General features: G+C 46.7%; 1 protein-coding gene across 1 annotated transcript in view; it reads left to right on the top strand.

Moving 5' to 3' along the window:
- The first annotated feature begins 303 nt into the window (after positions 1 to 303).
- The window catches only part of SLC15A1 (solute carrier family 15 member 1), a 69,940-nt gene continuing 49,378 nt past the window's right edge, over positions 304 to 20,865 (top strand). Inside the window, exon 1 of the mRNA XM_003279210.3 lies at positions 304 to 373. Coding sequence (XP_003279258.2) covers positions 370 to 373 — 4 coding nt within the window. The 5' untranslated portion in view covers positions 304 to 369. The remainder of the gene's footprint in view (positions 374 to 20,865) is intronic.

Here is a 20,865-nt window from a genome sequence, read left to right as displayed (position 1 = left end):
CAACCTCCCCTTAGACTTCTTAGAAATGCACATTCTGGGGCCCCAGCCCCGATCTCCTGAGTCAGCTGGCCTGGGGGTGGGGCCTGGGAATTTGCGTTTAGACCGGCTCTCCCCGGGCCTGCCACGCGCTCCCGTCGGGGAATTCCCATCTGCACCTGGGCCGGGGCTGGTGTCCACGCGCTACGGCTCGGGAGCACGGACCTCTGCTCCCCGCAGCACCGCCCCCCGGGTGGAGCCGTTGGCCCCGCCTCGCAGAGCTGGGGCTGCACCTGGGGCGACGGGGCCGGGCCCGGACGCCAGGTCGGAGGAGCAGCACCTGTCAGGAGCACGTCCCGCCGGCCGGTCGCAGGAGCCCTGGGAGCCGCCGCCATGGGTACGCTCGGCGGGTGGGGGGCCGGCTGAGCTAAAGACTCGGAGCGAAGCGGGGCAGGGGCCGGCACCGAGGCCCGGGAGGCGCGAAGGGGACGCGGCGGCAGGAAGAGGGGCGACCCGGAGGCCCACGGGGCCCGGGAGGCTGCAGGGCGCCCGGGATTCCCTCCCGGGTGGTCACCGCGCGGCCGGGGCGCGGAAGCCGGAGGTGCCCAGAGGCGCCGACTCCGCCGAGGTTGCGATCCTGACCCGCCCGCCCGTGGGGGCACTGTCGTCCTCGTGTTCCCACCCTGCGGGCCGGGAATGCGCTTGGAGCGGGACGGGACCCAGCGGGTGACGTTTGGGCCGGCAGAAACACCGTCTAACTGGCGGACGCCTTGTGGCTCCTTTGCACTTGTCTTGCCTCTGGCTGGCGAGGTGACCCTGGAGGTCCGCAGGGAGCCCTGGCCCAAGAGGAGTTGGGGCCCTCTCTTTGTGGCCCCCTCTTAACCCTCTGCACTGTCCCCTGGCTTAATTTGAGGCACCTTCTGTGCCTTACAGAAGGTGCGGAGTTGGCTCTTGATGGGGCTGGAGCGTCAGCAAAACAGCTAGGAGGCAACTTGACTCCTGCCCCGCTTCCGAATTAACCACCCTGGAACTAAGGCGGACCCAGAGAGAATGAACGGATGCACAGCCAGAGCTGCGGGGAGCAGCCCAGCCCGCTGCTTTCTTAAAGATGAGGAAGCCCAGTCAGCTTCCCAAAGTTGTGCCATGGATGCCCCTGGCCAGCATTTTGCAGAAGATGTGGCCACGTTGTTGAGGGGGATCTGAGCCTGTAGACAGGAATGTAGGTCGGTGGCTGCCTCAGTGGTCCCAGTGGGGTGATGTGTGTCAGTGCCCAGCCCCAGGGTGCAGCCGTCCTCTGGCTCTCAGAATGCCTGCCGGACACACCATATAGTGGTTCCTAAGGAGAAGCAGTGAGTGGTTCACACTTTGGACTTCTAATTGTAGCCAATTGTGCCTGTTCCAGAAAGACCTGCAACTTCCCTCTCTGGTGGAGACTGTGGCAGAGCTCAGCTCTGCAGGCAGATTCCTGGGCTGCAGTTCTGGGTCCCGCCCTCAAACAAGTCCCACCTGTCACTCTATGTAACTTTGCTGGGAGGTGCTCTGAAGTATTTCTGTTGATCATCAAATACCAAATACCTGAGTAGCATCCTTGTTGAGTTGGAATTGATGACCCGTGTTTAGCATTTCCAGCAGATCCAATCCCGAGAGTTGTTAAAGGCAGCTGCCTGGTTGTTGGTGAAGGAATATGGAGTTAGCTTTTGAAGCCTCCTTTCAAATGAATTGACGCGTTCTAGTCTGCAACTGGTCCTCTCTGTTTGCAACTGAGATTGACTTAGCATGTGAATAGCAACAAAAAGTTTATATGCAAAAACCGATTTGATTTTTACTGAAGTCCTAACTTTTCAATATCAAGGGTTAGTTAGTAAATGAAAAAAAAATTGTTTAATGGTTGTTACGGGGGAAAAAAGTAGTAGTAACTTCTCTTAAGAACAGATCTTGGCCGGGCGTGGTGGCTCACGCCTGTGATCTCAGCACTTTGGGAGGCCTAGGTGGGTGGATCACCTTGGTCAGTTCAAGACCAACCTGGCCAACATGGTGAGACCCCGTCTCTACTAAAAATATATAAAAACTAGCTGGGCATAGTGGCGGGCACCTGTAATCCCAGCTACTCTGAAGGCTGCGGCAGGAGAATCGCTTGAACCCAGGAGACGAAGGTTGCAGTGAGCCGACACGGTGCCACTGCACTCCAGCCTCCGCGACAGAGTGAGACTCTGTCTCAAAAAAAAAAAAAAAAAAAAAAAAAAAAAAAAAAAAAAAAAGAACAGATCTTTGGTGCTTAGGTCATGCCAGAATTGCTTCAGATCCCTCAGTGACTGAGGGGACACTTGAAGCAGTTGGTGAACAAGGCAGGGGACAAAAAGGACGTGGTCCTTAGAGAAGTCTGTACCTCCTGCCTCTGACTTTGTTCCACTGTAATTGGAGCAAATTTTCACGGTAGCTGCTTTTTCACTCCTTGAAAATCCAGGAGCAGAAGTTCTGAATGAATAAGAAATGAGGGATTGGATGAGACTCAGAATCGTACCATTAAGGCATTTATTAGACTTAGTAACAGAGGCAAGGAGAATCCACAACAGTTAACAGAATAAATAAAAGTTGCTTTGGGGCTGGGCGCAGTGGCTCACACCTGTAATCCCAGAACTTTGGGAGGCCGAGGCGGGCGGATCACAAGTTCAACAGATCAAGACCATCCTGGCTAACATGGTGAAACCCCGTATCTACTAAAAATACAAAAATTAGCTGGGCATGGTGGCGGGTGCCTGTAGTCCCAGCTACTAGGGAGGCTGAGGCAGGAGAATCACTTGAACCCAGGAGGCAGAGGTTGCAGTGAGCCAAGATCGTGCCATTGCACTCCAGCCTGGGCGACAAGAGTGAAACTCCGTCTCAAGAAAAAAAAATGTTGCTTTGGGTGTGGCAACACACAGCCAAACCTGGCTGAGTGTCTTGTTGGGCTCATGAATGGCACCTCTTTTGTTTTAAAAGCAGTGGTTGACAGTCTCTTCTGGAAAGCCCCAGGTAGGAAATGCTTCCGGTGCTGGGGGCCAGGTGGTCTCTGTGGCAACTTCTCAACGCTGCAGTTCTAGAGCAGCTGTAGACAATAAACAAATGGGCAGAGCAGTTTCAATAACACTTCATTTATGTACTGAGACATTTGAATTTTATGTAATTTTCATGTGCCACAAAATCTTAAAAAACTTTTTACATTCACTTAAAAATGTAAGCTTACATTCTTCTTAGCTTGTGAGCCACACAAAAACAGGCAGTGGGCCAGATTTAGCCCATGAGCCATAGTTTGGGGATCCCAGCCAAGGTATCTGTGTGGTTCTCAGAGCCTGGGGTGGAGAGACGTTCTTTTCCCAGGGGCTGCCAGGTTGAATTCAGTCTCTGAATAGCAGAAAACTTCTTATATGCTGGGAAGAAGCATCAGTAAGAAAAAGCAGCCTCCAGGGACGGGCGCGGTGGCCCACGCCTGTAATCCCAGCACTTTGGGAGGCTGAGGCGGGCGGATCACGAGGTCAGGAGATCGAGACCATCCTGGCTAACACAGTGAAACCCCGTCTCTACTAAAAATACAAAAAGTTAGCCAGGCGAGGTGGTGGGTGCCTCTAGTCCCAGCTACGCGGGAGGCTGAGGTAGGAGAATGGCATGAACCCCAGGGGGCGCAGTCTGCAATGAGCCGAGATCATGCCACTGCTCTCCAGCCTGAGCGACAGCGAGACTCCGTCTCAAAAAAAAAAAGCAGCCTCCAAAGCCTTCGTAGGATCATAGCGCTGGGGATGCTTTTGCTGAAGGTTTTGACTATTTGATCTCTTTCCTCCCACCCCACCTCACTCCCTTATCCGAAGCTTAGCAAGACTATGCTAAATGGACTCTGAAAATTAGGTTCAAGGTTTCAGGTTCAATGCAGCAAGCACCTGCCTCTATCTGCCAAGACCTCCAGGTTGATTGGAGATACTCATTCACTTAATGAAGGATACTTTATTCTCTTCCTGCCCCACCAGATCTCAGGCTCCTGGCTGGCCTTGTTTGTGATTCTGATGGGTTTTTCCAAGTCAGCTGCCTGAGCTTAAAATGATGGATGGGCTGTGAAGGTCTCTCACACCTGGCACGTCCCTCTACATTCTCTCCTCCTCCTGTCAACTCTTGAGTCAATCGAAGAACAATGTTGAAGTACCAGGGCAGCTGGTGTCCCTGCTGCAAGCTATAGAGGTGGTCCCACACTGAAGGAGGCCTTTGGCATATGACCTTCGGGGAAACTCACCTCCTCCTAGCCAGCAGCAAGAAGAGAGAACTTCTAACATTGGGTTCTTTTGGGCTAATATTGCTCTAAGTCAACAGTTTTCAAACTGAACGTGCATCAGGCTTATATGAGTGAGGACTTGTTCTAGCAGTGGGGCTCGCTGGGCCCCTCGCCTAGAGTCTCAGGTGCAGGGTAGAGCTCACGCACTGACATTTAACCATGTTCCCACGTGGTGTGATGCTGCTGGTCCCAGGCCCATGCTTTGAGAACCACAGCTCTAAAGAACCCCTGGGTTCTTTTGTTGACCCCTGCCCATGTGCAAATGTTGCTACTGTGCCCTAAAAATTGGGCTGTGGGAAGGTCTAGTACAGTCTGGCCCCTGGCTTATCCGTGTGGGTACATGTCCATGATGACGAAGCATTGGGTAAATTAGCAGGTAGAACTTGAGAATTAGTCTGCCGGTGCTGTCTTAACGTAGGGAGAGCTGGGCGCTATGGCTCATGCCTGTAATCTCAGCGTTTGGAGAGGCTGAGACAGGCAGATCATTTGAGCTCAGGAGTTTGAAATCAGTCTGGGCAACATGGCAAAACCCTGTCTCTACAAAAAAAATACAAAAAAGTTAGCTGCGTGGCGGTGAGCACCTCTAGTCCCAGCTACTCGGGAGGCTGAGGCCAGAGGATCACTTGAGCCCAGGAGGCGGCAGTTGCAGTGAGCTAGGATTGCTCCACTGTGCTCCAGCCTGGGCAACAGAGAAACTGTGTCTGAAACAACAACAAGAGAAAAACAAAGAAGTAAAGAGAGTAGAAATGAATGGGAGTGAGAAATGAACGTGGTTCAGTTGGGCTGGCCAGGAGGCACCTGAATCGCTTATCTATGCAGGTATTTACTTACCATGTGAGGATAAAATAATCCTGCCTTGAAGAAATTATATCCTCAGGGGGCAGGAACATAAGCCGGTAAACAACACTCTTCCACTCTGAGTTAGAGTTGAGGAAAATGAGGTACTATGAGACCAGTGAAAGCAGCAACTAGGAGTGTTTGTCTAAGCAGGAGGGTTTGCCTACTTTAGGTTTGCCCAGTTTGGATGGAATGCTAAATGTTTGCATGGTCCTTCACGTCTCTTACAAAATGTCCTGAGTAAGATTATTCCATTTTTGGTTCACTTGGGTTTTTTTGTTTGTTCGTTTGTTTTTTGAGATGCAGTCTTGCTCTGTCAACCAGGCTGGAGTGCAGTGGCACGATCTCGGCTCACTGCAACCTCTGCCTCCTGAGTTCAAGCAATTCTCCTGTCTCAGCCTCCAGAGTAGCTGGGATTACAGGTGTGCACCACCATGCCTGGCTAATTTTTGTATTTTTAGTAAAGATGGGGTTTCGCCATGTTGGCCAGGATGGTCTCAAACACCTGACCTCAGGTGATCCACCCGCCTTGGCCTCCCAAAGTGCTGGGATTACAAGCCTGAGCCACTGTGCCAGGCTGGGTTTTTTTGATTAATAATTTTTTTCTACTGCCCTTTGAGTTACTGAACCATTCCATGAAGAACAAACAGGGCTTACTCAATGGGCTAGTTGAGCTACCAGGAATCCTCCCTAGCAAATGGGACTGCCACTCTATTCCCCATGGTGGAGCTGCTGATGGCTGGGGGCCTGGGGTGGAACCTTGGAGCTGAGACTACCCAGCCAGCTGTGTTCCCATGGCGGGGGCAGAAGCTCTCAGACACAGTTGCGTCTTGATTCTATGCTTTGCAGGAGAGAAAATGGGTAGGTGTCCCAGGTGAGCCGACAAGGAAATAAAAACAAGGGTCAGGCCTGAGGAACCTTTCCACATTCTTCCTTGAGGACAGTGAGAGAAAGAGCAGTATTCTAAGCTGAGTGAGCACAGTTGACTCATCATCCCGGGGTTGCAACACAAAGAACCAGGGAGTCACTCTTCTGTACCTTTGTCCTTTGATTTCAAAAGCTGGAAGTCTATTGCGGAGGACACTGGACCCTGGGGTCACCTTATGGATGTGATATAAAGGAGGCTGTGTCAGCCGGGGTGGGGGGCCACACCTCTGCTCTCGGCCCCTCTGGTTTTTGGGGTTTAGGATGAGGGCAGCTATGAGAACACAGTTAAAGCACAGGCTCAGCAGTTGGGAAGTGCCACACTGCGGGGCAGAGGGACAGGGTCTTCCACAGAGGCTTAAGAAGGAGGAAAGTCTAGTTCCTCTCCCAGTTCCTAGACTGGAAACTGCTCAAAGCCCCTCACCGGGCTGCAGAAAGAGGTTTCTCATTGGAGAGAGGGTTTAGAGTCCTCCAGGTATGATGTGGGGATATGGAACAACGGGTCCATGTCCAGAGGGAATTTTGGTTCAGAGATCAGACTAACAACTAGAAAATTCACAAAATGTACTTCCATAAGAAGGCTCATTAAAAGTTCTCAAACTAGGCATTTAAAACTTCTACAATCTGCCCCTAGTGTCCGGATTTTATTATAAGCTCTATTAGGACATGGCAGATGTTTATACATTTGAGATGTTCTTGAGGAAATAAACCTTTTTCCTTTTTTTCCATTAAATCAAAACACCTTGCAGAGAAAAGGGAATACTTATACACTGCTGGTAGGAGTGTAAATTAGTCTAACTATTGCGGAAAGCATTGTGACGACTCCTCCAAGAACTACCATTTGACCCAGCAGTCCCATTACGGGGTATATACCCAAAAGAATATGAATCATTCTACCGTAAAGACACATGCAAACATATGTTCACTGAAGCACTATTCGCAATAGCAAAGACATAGAATCAACCTAGATGCCTGTCAATAATAGACTAAAGAAAATGTGGTACATATACACCATGGAATACTACACAGCAATAAAAAAGCAACAAGATCATGTCCTTTACAGGAACACAGATGGAGCCAGAGGCCATTATCCTCAGCAAACTAACAGGAACAGAAAATCAAACACTGCATGTTCTCACTTATAAGCAGCAGCTAAATAATGAGAACACAAAGACACAGAGGCGAACAACACATACTGGGGCCTACTTGAGGGTAGAGGGTAGGAGGAGAGAGCTGTTTGGAAAAAACCAACTATTAGATACTAGGCTTAGTACCTAGGTGGAAAAATAATCTGTGCATCAAAACCCTGAGTCACGAGTTACCTACATAACCTGCACATGTACCCCTAAAATCAAAGTCAAAGTGGTAAATAAATGTTACAAGCTAAAAAAACAAAAATAAGACACCTCAACTCACATGGTGTACTTGTTTCCTGTGGTGGCCGTAACAAAAGCACCACAGACTGGGGAATTTGAAACAACAGAAAAGTCTTCTCTCACAGTCCTGGAGGCTGGGAGCCCAGAGTCAAGGGGTCAGCAGGGCCACACTCCCTCCGAAGGCTCTGGGGGAGAAGCCGATCCAGGCCTTTCTCTTGCTTCTGGTGTGGCTGGCGGTCTTTGGCATTCCTTGGCTTGTGGACACACCCCTGCCATCTCTGCCAGCCCATCTGTCTCTGTGTCGCTTTTCCTCTTCTTAGGAGCACTCTACTCACATTGGATGAGGGACTGCCTTGTCCCAGTATGACCTGGTCTTCGCTAATTACATCTGTAATGATCCTATTTCCAAATAAGGTCATGTTCTGAGATTGAGAAGGATGTGAATTTGTGGGGGGATGGGCAGGACACTATTCAACACCCCGACATGGTAACAGAAAGTATTCTCTCTGAAATATGTCCATGGCTTGTAGATGACTTTAGGTGGAAAACATTTGTAGTGTAAAGATAACTGCACCACGGTCCTCAGCTCGGATGCTATGTCTGGTGACCAGTGTCTTCCCCCAGCAAGACAGATGGGTTTTCTGGTCATAGTTTCTGGTCAACTGTAAACGGTCCACTTAGTAAGAGAGTTGGTATGTAGAAAACAGGCCCCAAAGTGATCTAGGAGACACAGGCGATTTACCTCCAGTTCTAAAAACGACGGTCCCATTCTGTTGATGCGGTACTGTGGACCTACAGATAAACTTCCCAGGCAGTCTTCATGCACAGAGTTTCACTTTTCTGGTTTTTGAAAAATATAGCTGTTTCTGCTATGCATGCTAATTCTAAAATTAGAAGACTGAAAAAAATAAGTCACCTGACATTTTTATGGAGAGTTGTTAGATAGTATCTAATGAAATTTAAAATACGCGTAATATTTTAACAGCATTCTACGCCTAGAACTTTCTTACAGATATTTTTATGATAGGAAATAGCCATGTGCAACCCAAATATTAGGTTGGTGCAAAAGTAATTGTGGTTTTTGCCTTTTTTTTTTTTTTTTTTTTTTTTGAGATGGAGTCTTGCTCTGTCACCCAGGCTGGAGTGCAGTGGCGTGGTCTCGGCTCATTGCAAGCTCCGCCTCCCGGTTCAAATGATTCTCCTGCCTCAGCCTCCCGAGTAGCTGGGATTACAGGCACATGCCACCATGCCCGGCTAATTTTTGTATCTTGAGTAGAGATGGGGGTTTCACTGTCTTGGCCAGGCTGGTCTTGATTTCCTCACCTTATGATCGGCCCGCCTCGGCCTCCCAAAGGTCTGGGATAACAGGCGTGAGCCACAGCGCCCAGCGTTGCCATTACTTTTAATCTATCATGTGGGCAGAAAACTTGCATTCTGTTTTATACTCTAACTTCATACTTAACCATGATTGTAAAGCATTTTTTTCTAGTTATGGTTTACTACTTAAAAAAAAAAAAAGTCTGTGTGTGTATAAGTTAGGGTCTTAACCTCATTGCCTTGAAAAACAACCCTTCAAAAGACCAAGAGATTGGTTCTTTTTTTTTTTTTTTGAGACAGAGTTTTGTTCTGTCACCTAGGCTGGAGTGCAGTGGCGCAATCACAGGTCACTGTAGCCTTGACCTCCCCGGCTTAAGCAATCCTCCTGCCTGAGCCTCCCAAGTAGCTGGGACTACAGGCACGTGCCACTATGCCTGGCTAATTTTTGTATTTTCTGTAGAGGTGGGGTCTTGCCACATTGCCCAGGCTTATTTCCTTTTAATTTAGCGACACTTATGTATCTTTAGAGTCATTTTCTCCCATGACAATACACAATATTATTAGGGCCACCATTTCTGTCGCCTGTTGGGTGTGTGGAGCTGATGCTGTCCCGGAGGCTGGTATCTGCTTCCCTTCGTGTTCTCTCCTCTCCTTCTAGAGTCTGCTCTGAGGAAGAGTCTCTCTTCTCTTTAACCTGAGCATATATTTGTTTATTTGCCCTCAGCAGTCTGGCATTTAAAGTGAGTCTAACTCTTAGTTCTGAAGGAAAGGTGTTCTTCTAGACTGAAAATATCCAGGTGTAGATCAGGAAGCTAACTTGAAGAGCAAGGGTTGCTGTACTAACATCCAGGAAAATCATCTCACCTGACTACCCAGCCTCTACCTGAGGCAGGACTTAGGACTGTCCTGAGATCTTTCCTGTTTTGCTGAACAGCTTTGCTGCGTGTGAACCCTGGAGCGCTCTGTGGCCTGGCTTACCTTTCCCTGCAGCTGAGAGCAGGTTGGAAATCAAGTGTCTGTCCACATGTCCAAAGGTGGCTGGATTCTGGGTCCCAGAGAGATCATTTCTTCCTGAAGGAGGACAGGAATGGTGTTCAAAGATTCATGCCTGTAGTTTTCGGAACAAGATGCTGAAAGTTGTAGGTAATTTATAAAACCACGAGAGGCTCGTCATTTCAGGCCTCTTCAGCCTATGATTTTAGATAGTTGTGTGTGGAAACCTTTTAAAAGATAGGAGGATATCTGAACCTAAAGCAGTAAGTTGTGACTATTGTGGGTGAATGATTTATCCCCCAAAATGCATATGTTGAAGCCCAAAGCCCCAATACCTTGGAGCGTGACCTTATTTGGGAATAGAGTCATTGCAGATGTAATTCACTATGACGACGTCATACTGGGGTAGGGTGGCCCCTAATTCAATATGAGCAGTGTCCTCACAAAAAGAGGGAATCTGGACTGGACATGGTGGCTCGTGCCTGTAATCTCAGCACTTTGGGAGGCCCAGGTGGGAGGATCACTTGAGACAAGAAGTCTGAGACCAGCCTGGGTAACACAGCAGACCTTGTCTCTACAAAAATGTTAACTTAGCCGACATGGCTGCACACACCTGTGGTCCCAGCTGCCCAAGAGGCTCAGGCAGGAGGACCCCTCGAGCCCAGGAGTTCAAGGCTGCAGTGAGCTATGATCGTGCCACTGCACTGCAGCCTGGGCAACAAGGCGAGACCTTATCTCAAAAATAGCAACAATTACAAAAATGAGTAAAAAGAGGAGATTTGGACACAGACTCATACACAGGGCAAATGCCATGTGAGTATGGTGGCAGAGGTGGAGGTGATGTTCCTACAAGACGGGGAACACCAAAGCTGGGCCTCAAAGCACCAGGAGACAGGCCTGGGACAGATTCTCTGAAGGACCCAACCCAGCCGACCTCCATCTCAGACTTCCGGCCTCCAGAACTGTGAAAGGCCACATTTCCGTGTTGAAAGCCACACAGTTTGAGGCACTCTGTAAGGCAGCCCTGGCAAGCTCCTACACTGACCAGGAGCTGTCCCCAGGCTGGAGCCGTGGACACCCAAGCTGAGGAACTGTCTTAAAGAAAGGTGAAGGCAGGCTGTCCAGCACACACCAGATGGTGCAGGGCCTGACTTTGCATGGAAGAGGTACAGGCAAGGAAGCTCATGACCCACGTAGGCGGGAAAAGCAGCCCAGCAACAGCAGGGGCTGATGACAGGTGGGAGGTGGCTCATTGCCAAGTAGCCGGAGCCAGGCTGCAGCTGAGTGGTTTTGTGTTCCATGTCTCTCTTGTGAGGGTGCTGGGCAGAAAGCCCCACCACCTCACCAGAATCCTCGGGGGTCCCGAGGCAGGTGGAGCCCCTCACGGCCTTCCCATTCTCTTGTGTTCTGGGAGGACCACCAGGCGTCTGCTGAGACTCAGGTCAGCTGCAGTCAAGCCTTGGCCCAGTGGCCTGCGGGCAAGGTCCGCAGGGCTAGGCTGCTGTCCACATGGCAACATGCCCAGTCACTTGATAAACCCCCAGTCTCCCTTCAGCACCAGTTTCCCCACACGGTTTCTAAGTTCATTTCTTGCTCTTAGGGGCTAGTGAGATTTCTTCATTCTTGGAGTCTGATACCTCACTTGCTTTGAGCAAGTAGCATTCAAAAACCACACATCAGCATGTTCTGTGTTTATGGCCCTGTTTGTTTATGGATTAGAGGAACTGCAGCAGCTTCCTAGCGGGGAAGAAAGTAGCTGTGGAAAAGGAGGCCTATTTTTTTTTTTTTTTTTTTTTTTTTTTTTTGAGACGGAGTCTCCCTCTGTCACTCAGGCTGGAGTGCAATAGTATGATCTCAGCTCACTGCAACCTCCACCTCCTGGGTTCAAGCAATTCTCGGGCCTCAGCCTCTTGAGTAGCTGGGATTACAGGCGTGTGGCTACATTTTGTATATTTAGTAGAGACGGGATTTCACCATGTTGGCCAGGCTGGTTTGAAGTTCCTGGCCTCAAGTAATCCACCTGCCTCGCCCTCCCAAAGTGCTGGGATTACAGGAGTGTAACTAATTTTTGTATATTTAGTAGAGACGGGGTTTCACCATGTTGGCCAGGCTGGTCTCAAGCTCCTGGACTCAAGTGATCTCCCCGCCTTGGCCTCCCAAAATGCTGGGATTACAGATGTGAGCCACCGTGCCTGCCCCTGAAAAGGAGGCAATTTTTATGAAGAGCAGTTGAGGAGAGGCGCAGCCTGGGTGCCAGCTAGCCCTTCATGGCGGTCCCAGCAGGAGGACCCCTGGTACGGAATGCAGCCCATGCTCCAGTCACCAGCAGTGCAGCCATCAGGGACATTTTTTCTGATTGGATTGAGTGGCCCTCACTCACTTGTCAGGCCAGGCCTCCCTGGGCTGCCTCCGGCCTAGAAACCCACACTTTTCTAATCCACACCAGAATGCTGCGTGGACAAGCAGAGTCCCCGACGGTGGGAAAGGCGGCAAAACATTCAAATCCAAGAAGAAAAAAAAATCATCAAGCTGGGCAAGAAGCAGTCTCAACAAGAGCCACTCCAGAAACAAGGGCTTTGGGTTATAGGCACTGAATTTCTTCTAAAGCTAACCTGACTCTCATGCTAGAAGAGCCCATTTAAGGAAAGAAAATCACTTTTCATTGCTCGATCAAAGTTTATCCATTTTGGAAAAAACATCAAACCAAGTGTGTGACACCAGGCACCCACATCCTTCCTCTTTCCCGCCACCCCACCCCTGTCCTCAGGGCAGTCACAGTGAAGCCTGGTGCAGGTCCTGCTGCTGCTTTGTGAAGTGGCACTTGCTTTATTTTCTTAAAAAGAAGTGAGAGACATCCTATGCTACAGGAGGCTCTGTGACAGTTTTCTGAAGTAGAACCCCTTGCTCTGCCAGGGCAGCTGCAAAGGGTCTAAAGAGCCCTGAGAAAGGAGAGAAGATTTGGGAAGCCGAGGAGGCAGAGGGAGACCACATAGCACATGGAGTTCTGAAGGGGCCCAAGTGGAGACAGAAAACTAGTAATGTGGACAGACAGCTGGGGTGGAGGAGGATGGAGCTACAGTCAGACCCTGGGGGGGCCTTGAATGCTGGGCCCAGGAGTAGGGCTTCACCTGCAGGAAGGAGAGAGCACGCAAGGTTTGGGAGCAAGGTTCTCCACTGGGGGAAGCTCAGGTTGCTGGTGTGGACGGTGGACAGTCCAGGTGGAGTGCAGAGCACAGCGGGTGACCCTGGACAGGGGCCATGCCTAGCAAGCACCTCCCCGCCCCAGGCATGTTTCTGCATCAGCTCACTAGCATGGCTTCAGAGCAACAGGACCTTCACTCTCCCTAGCTCCTGCCTGGTGCACACTATAGCAACGTCCACCCAAAAAGCAGTTTGAAAGACAATGTAATGCTTGCCATGATGGCTTATATTTGAGAAGACCACTTTGCTCTGGTCCGCACCATCCTCATCCCCATGGTCTGACTTCCAGCGTGACATCATCAGGCCCTTCTACTTTGGGTCAATGTAAGTGACCCTGGAGGGGGCTCTTTCTTCTTTGATGGCCACCTCCTCACCCCTGCCAGGGGTCCCCCATGGTAAATTCTTGTCTGTATTTTAAGTCAGTCCATTCTAAATATCCATCCACACTCAGTTAAGAATCTGCCAAGTTGTCTTCCTGAGATGAAGTGAATAAAAAACCTCATTTTATTCATAGTAGATTCAATCTTATTAATTAACTTTCAGAGAAAGTGGTAGATTCTGTCAGTTTGTTCTTGCAGTAGTATAAAGAAATACATGAAACTGGGTAATTTATAAAGAAAGAAGGTTTAATTGGCTTATGGCTCTGCAGGCTGTACAGGAAGCATGGTGCTGGCATCTGCTCACTTCTGGTGGGGGGGGGCTCAATCATGTTGGAAGGTGAAGGGGGAGCAGGCATGTCACATGGCTGGAGTAGGAGCAAGGAGTGAGCAGGGAGGTGCTACGTACTTTTAAACAACCAGATCGCATGAGAACTCACTATTATGAGGACAGTATCAAGGGAGAGGGTGCTAAACCATCCATGAGAAACTGTCCCCATGATCCAGTCTCCTCCCCGAGGCCCCGCCTCCAACATTGAGCATTATATTTCAATATGAGATTTGGGCAGGGACATGCATTCAAACTATATTATTCCCCCTGGCCTCCACAGATCTCTTGTCCCTCTCACATTTCAAAATACAATCGTGCCTTCCCAATAATCCCCCAAAGTCTTAACTCATTCCAGTGATAACACAGAAGTCCAAGTCCAAAGTCTCATCTGAGGTAAGGCAAGTCCTTTCCACCTGTGAGCCTGCACAATCAAAAACAAGTTACTCTAAGATACAATGGGAATATAGGCATTGGGTAAACATTCCCATTCCAAAGGGAGAAATCATCCACAAGCAAGGGGCTACAGGCCCCACCCAGGTCCAAAATCCAGCAGGGCAGGCACTAAATCTTAAAGCTCCAAAATAGTTTCCTGTAACTCTATGTCCCATATCCAGGGCACATTGATCCAAGACGTGGGGTGCCAGGGCCTTGGGCAGCTCTGCCCTTGTGGCTTTGCAGTGTTCAGCTCCAGAGGCTGCTCTCACATGTTGTTGAGTGCCTGTGGCTTTTCTATGCTGAGGGTGCAAGATGTTGGTGGATCTACCATTCTGGGGTCTGGAGGATGATGGCCTTCTTCTCACAGCTCCACTAGGCAATGCCTCAATGGGGACTCTGTGTGGAGGCTCCAACCCCACCTTTCCCCTCCGTACTGCCCTAGCAGAGGTTCTCTGTAAGTGCTCCACCCCTGCAGCAGGCTTCTGCCTGGACATCCAGGCTTTTCCATATATCCTCTGAAATCTATGCAGAGACTCCCAAGCCTCCTTCACTTTTGCAGTCTGTGCACCTACAGGCTTAACACCATGTGGAAGCCACCAAGTCTTATGGCTTGCACCCTCTGAAGCAGCAGCCTGGGCTGTATCTTGGGCCCTTTGAGCCAAGGCTGGAGCCTAAGTGGCTGGGATGCAAGAAGCAGTGTCCTGAGGCTGCACAGGGCTGTGGGGCCCTGGGCTGGCCCATGAAACCATTCTTCCCTTCTAGGCCTCCAGGCCCTGTGATGGGAGGAGATGCCAGGAAGGTCTCTGAAATTCCTTAGAGGCCTTTACCCCATTGTCTTGAGTGTTAGCATTTGATTCCTTCTTAGTTATGCAAATATCTCTGGCAAGTGGTTGCTCCACAGCCTGCTTGAATTCCTCTGCTGAAAAAGCATTTTCTTTCTCTGCCACATAGCCAGGCTGTAAATTTTCCCAACTTTTACACTGTGCTTCCCCTTTAAATATAAGTTCCAGCTTTAAGTCATTTTATTTGCTCTGACCTATGAGCATAGGTTGTTAGAAGCAGCCAGGTCACATCTTGAATCCTTTGCTGCTTAGAAATTTCTTCTACCAGATATCCTAGGTCATCGCTCTTAAATTCAAACTTCCACAAATTCCTAGGGCATGGACACAATGCAGCCAAGTTCTTTGCTAAGACATAACAAAAGTGACCTTTGCTCTAGTTCCCAATAAGTTCCTCATTTCCAGCTGAGACCTCTTCAGCCTGACCTTCACAGTCCATGTCACTATTTGCATTTTGATCACAACCATTTAGACAGTTTCTAAGAAGTTCCGAACTTTCCCTCATCTTCCTATCTTCTTCTGAGCCCTCCACATTCTTCTGACCTATGCCCATTCCAAAGCTCTTCTACATTTTCAGCTATCTTTATAGCAATGACCCATTCCTCAGTACCATTTTTCTGTGTTAGGCCATTCTAGTATTGCTATAAGGAAACACCTGGGTAATTTATAAAGAAAAGAGAAATAATTGGCTCAGGGTTCTGCAGGCTGTACAGGAAGCATGGCAGCATCTGATTCTGGTGAGGCCTCTGGAAGCTTCAAATCATGGCAGAAGGTGAAGAGGGAGCAGGCATGTCACATGGCAAAAGCAAGCGTGAGAGAGAGAGGGAGAAGATGCTACATATTTTATTTTCATATATTTATTTATTTTTGTTATACTTTAAGTTCTAGGGTACATGTTCACAATGTGCAGGTTTGTTACATATGTATACATGTGTCATGTTGGTTTGCTGCACCCATTAACCCATCATTTACATTAGGTATTTCTCCTAATGCTATACCTCCCCAAACTCCCCACTCCACGACAGGCCCCAGTGTGTGATGTTCCCCGCCCTGTGTCCAAGTGTTCTCATTGTTCAATTCCCACCTATGAGTGAGAACATGAGGTGTTTGGTTTTCTATCCTTGTGACAGATTGCTCAGAATGATGGTTTCCAGCTTCATCCATGTCCCTACAAAGGACATGAACTCATCCTTTTTCATGGCAGCATAGTATTCCATGGTGTATATGTGCCACATTTTCTTAATCCAGTCTATCATTGATGGACATTTGGGTTGGTTCCAAGTCTTTGCTATTGTGAATAGTGCCACAATAAACATACATGTTCACGTGTCTTTATATTAGCATGATTTATAATTCTTTGGGTATATACCCAGTAATGGGATGGCTGGGTCAAATGGTATTTCTTGAGGAATCACCACACTGTCTTCCACAATGGCTGAACCAGTTTACACTCCCACTGACAGTGTAAAAGCATGCCTATTTCTCCACATCCTCTCCAGCACCTGTGGTTTCCTGACTTTTTAATGATCACCACTCTAACTAGTGTGAGGTGGTATCTCATTGTGGTTTTGATTTGCATTTCTCTGATGACCAGTGATGATGAGCGTTTTTTTTATGTGTGCATAAATGTCTTCTTTTGAGAAGTGTCTGTTCATATCCTTTGCCCACTCTTTGATGGGGTTGTTTGATTTTTTTCTTGTAAATTTATTTTACAAGAAAAAATTTATTTTAGTTCTTTGTAGATTCTAGATATTAGCCCTTTGTCAGATGAGTAGATTGCAAAAATTTTCTCCCATTCTGTAGGTTGCCTGTTCACTCTGATGGTAGTTTCTTTTGCTGTGCAGAAGCTCTTTAGTTTAATTAGATCCCATTTGTCTATTTTGGCTTTTTTTGTCATTGCTTTTGGTGTTTTAATCATGAAGTCCTTGCCCATGCCTATGTCCTGAATGGTATTGCCTAGGTTTTCTTCTAGGGCTTTTAGGGTTTTAGATCTAACATTTAAGTCTTTAATCCATCTTGAATTAATTTTTGTATAAGGTGTAAGGAAGGGATCCAGTTTCAGCTTTCTACATATGGCTAGCCAGTTTTCCCAGCACCACTTATTAAATAGGGAATCCTTTCCCCATTTCTTGTTTTTGTCAGGTTTGTCAAAGATCAGATGGTTGTAGATGTGTGGTGTTATTACTGAGGGCTCTGTTCTGCTCCATTGGTCTGTATATCTGTTTTGGTACCAGTGCCATGCTCTTTTGCTTACTGTAGCCTTCTAGTGTAGTTTGAAGTCAGGTAGCATGATGCCTCCAGCTTTGTTCTTTTTGCTTGGGATTGTTTTTGCAATGAGGGTTCTTTTTTGGTTTCATATGAACTTTAAAGTAGTTTTTTCCAATTCTGTGAAAAAAGTTATTGGTAGCTTGATGGGGATAGCATTGAATCTATAAATTACCTTGGGCAGTATGTCCATTTTCATGATATTAATTCTTCCTATCCATGAGCATGGAATGTTCTTCCATTTGTTTGTGTCCTCCTTTATTTCATTGAGCAGTGGTTTGTGGTTCTCCTTAAAGAGGTCCTTTACATCCCTTGTAAGTTGGATTCCTAGGTATTTTATTCTCTTTGAAGCAATTGTAAATGGGAGTTCACTCATGATTTGGTTCTCTGTTTGTCTGTTATTGGTGTACAAGAATGCTTGTGATTTTTGCACATTGATTTTGTATCCTGAGACTTTGCCGAAGTTACTTATCAGCTTAAGGAGATTTTGGGCTGAGACATTGGGTTTTTCTAAATATACAATGATGTCATCTGCAAAGAGGTACAATTTGACTTCCTCTTTTCCTAATTGAATACCCTTTATTTCTTTCTCTTGCTTGATTGCCCTGGCCACAACTTCCAACTCTGTGTTGAATAGGAGTGGTGAGAGAGGGCATCCCTGTCTTGCGCAAGTTTTCAAAGGGACTGCTTCCAGTTTTTGCCCATTCAGTATGATAATTGACTGTGGGTTTGTCATAAATAGCTCTTATTATTTTGAGATATGTCCCATCAATACCTAGTTTATTGAGAGTTTTTTGCATGAAGGGCTGTTGAATTTTGTCGAAGGCCTTTTCTGCATCTATTGAGATAGTCATGTGGTTTTTGTCTTTGGTTCTGTTTATGTGATGGATTACGTTTATTGATTTGCATATGTTGAACCTGCCTTGCATCCCAGGGATGAAGCCAACCTGATCGTGGTGGATAAGCTTTTTGATGTGCTGCTGGATTCGGTTTGCCAGTATTTTATTGAGGACTTTTGCATCGATGTTCATCAGGGATATTGGTCTAAAATTCTCTTTTTTTTGTTGTGTCTCTGCAAGGCTTTGGTAGCAGGATGATGCCGGCCTCTCAAAATAAGTTAGGGAGGATTCCCTCTTTTTCTATTGATTGGAATAGTTTCAGAAGGAATGGTACCAGCTCCTCTTTGTACCTTTGAATTCGGCTGTGAATCTGGACTTTTTTTGGTTTGTAGGCTATTAATTATTGCCTCAATTTCAGAGCCTGTTATTGGTCTATTCAGGGATTCAGCATCTTCCTGGTTTAGTCTTGGGAGGGTGTATATGTCCAGGAATTTATGCATTTCTTCTAGATTTTTTAGTTTATTTGCATAGAGGTGTTTATAGTATTCTCTGATGGTAGTTTGTATTTCTGTGGGATTGGTGGTGATATACCCTTTATCATTTTTTATTGCATCTATTTGGTTCTTCTCTCTTTTCTTCTTTATTAGTCTTGCTAGCAGGCTATCTATTTTGTTGATCTTTTCAAAAAACCAGCTTTTGGATTCATTGATTTTTTTGAAGTGTTTTTTTGTGTCTCTATCTCCTTCAGTTCTGTTCTGATCTTGGTTATTTCTTGCCTTCTGCTAGCTTTTGAATTTGTGTGGTCTTGCTTCTCTGGTTCTTTTAATTGTGATGTTAGGGTGTCGATTTTAGATCTTTCCTGCTTTCTCTTATGGGCATTTAATGCTATAAATTTCCCTGTACCCACTGCTTTAATTGTGTCCTAGAGATTCTGGTATGTTGTGTCTTTGTTCTCATTGGTTTCAAAGAACATCTTTATTTCTGCCTTCATTTTGTTATTTACCCAGTAGTCATTCAGGAGCAGGTTGTTCAGTTTCCATGTAGTTGTGCAGTTTTGAGTGAGTTTCTTAATCCTGAGTTCTAATTTGATTGCACTGTGGTCTGAGAGACAGTTTGTTGTGATTTCTGTTCTTTTACATTTGCTGAGGAGTGCTTTACTTCCAACTATGTGGTCAATTTTGGAATAAGTGCAATGTGGTGCTGAGAAGAATGTATATTCTGTTGATTTGGGGTGGAGAGTTCTGTAGATGTCTATTAGGTCTGCTTGGTGCAGAGCTGAGTTGAAGTCCTGGATATCCTTGTTAACCTTCTGTCTCATTGATATAATATTGACAGTGGAGTGTTAAAGTCTCCCATTATTATTATTTGGGAGTCTAAGTCTCTTTGTAGGTCTCTAAGGACTTGCTTTATGAATCTGAGTGCTCCTGTATTGGGTGCATATATATTTAGGACAGTTAGCTCTTCTTGTTTAATTGATCCCTTTACCATTATGTAATGGCCTTTTTTGTCTCTTTTGATCTTTGTTGGTTTAAAGTCTGTTTAATCAGAGACTAGGGTTGCAACCACTATTTTTTTGTTTTGTTTTGTTTGTTTGTTTGTTTTTTGCTTTCCATTTGCTTGGTAGATCTTCCTCCATCCCTTTATTTTGAGCCTATGTGTGTCTCTGCATATGAGATGGGTCTCCTGAATACAGCTTGCTGATGGGTCTTGACTCTTTATCCAGTTTGCCAGTCTGTGTCTTTTAATTGGGGCATTTAGCCCATTTACATTTAAGGTTAATATTGTTATGTGTGAATTTGATCCTGTCATTATGATGTTAGCTGGTTATTTTGCTCATTAGTTAATGCAGTTTCTTCCTAGCATCAATGGTCTTCACAATTTGGCATGTTTTTGCAGTGGCTGGTACTGGTTGTTCCTTTCCATGTTTAGTGCTTCCTTCAGGAGCTCTTGTAAGGCAGGCCTGGTGGTGACAAAATCTCTCAGCATTTGCTTGTCTATAAAGGATTTTATTTCTTCTTCACTTATGAAGCTTAGTTTGGCTGGATATGAAATGCTGGGTTGAAAAATCTTTTCTTTAAGAGTGTGGAATATTGGCCCCCCTCTCTTCTGGCTTGTAGAGTTTCTGCCAAGAGATCTGCTATTAGTCTGATGGGCTTCCCTTTGTGGGTAACCCAACCTTTCTCTCTGGCTTCCCTTAACATTTTTTCCTTCATTTCAACCTTGGTGAACCTGACAATTATGTGTCTTGGGGTTGCTCTTCCCGAGGAGTATCTTTGTGGTGTTCTCTGTATTTCCTGAATTTGAATGTTGACCTGTGTTGCTAGGTTGGGGAAGTTCTCCTGGATAATATCCTGAAGAGTGTTTTCCAGTTTGGTTCCATTCTCCCATCACTTTCAGGTACACCAATCAAATGTAGATTTGGTCTTTTCACATAGTCCCATATTTCTTGGAGGCTTTGTTCATTTCTTTTTACTCTTTTTTCTCTAAACTTCTCTTCTCACTTCATTTCATTAATTTAGTCTTCAATCACTGATACCCTTTCTTCCACTTGATCAAATTGGCTACTGAAGCTTGTGCATGCATCATGTAATTCTTGTGCCATGGTTTTCAGCTCCATCAGGTCATTTAAGGTCTTCTCTGCACTGTTTATTCTAGTTAGCCATTTGTCTAATCTTTTTTCAAGGTTTTTAGCTTCCCTGCGATGGGCTGGAACACCCTCCTTTAGCTCGGAGAATTTTATTATTATCAACCTTCTGAAGCCTACTTCTGTCAACTTGTCAAAGTCATTCTCCGTCCAACTTTGTACCATTGCTGGCGAGGAGCTGAGATCCTTTGGAGGAGAAGAGGAGCTCTGGTTT

Source organism: Nomascus leucogenys, chromosome 5 (genome assembly GCF_006542625.1).
Source record: "Nomascus leucogenys isolate Asia chromosome 5, Asia_NLE_v1, whole genome shotgun sequence".
Lineage (NCBI taxonomy): Eukaryota > Metazoa > Chordata > Mammalia > Primates > Hylobatidae > Nomascus > Nomascus leucogenys.
This window is presented reverse-complemented; position numbering and strand designations above follow the sequence as displayed.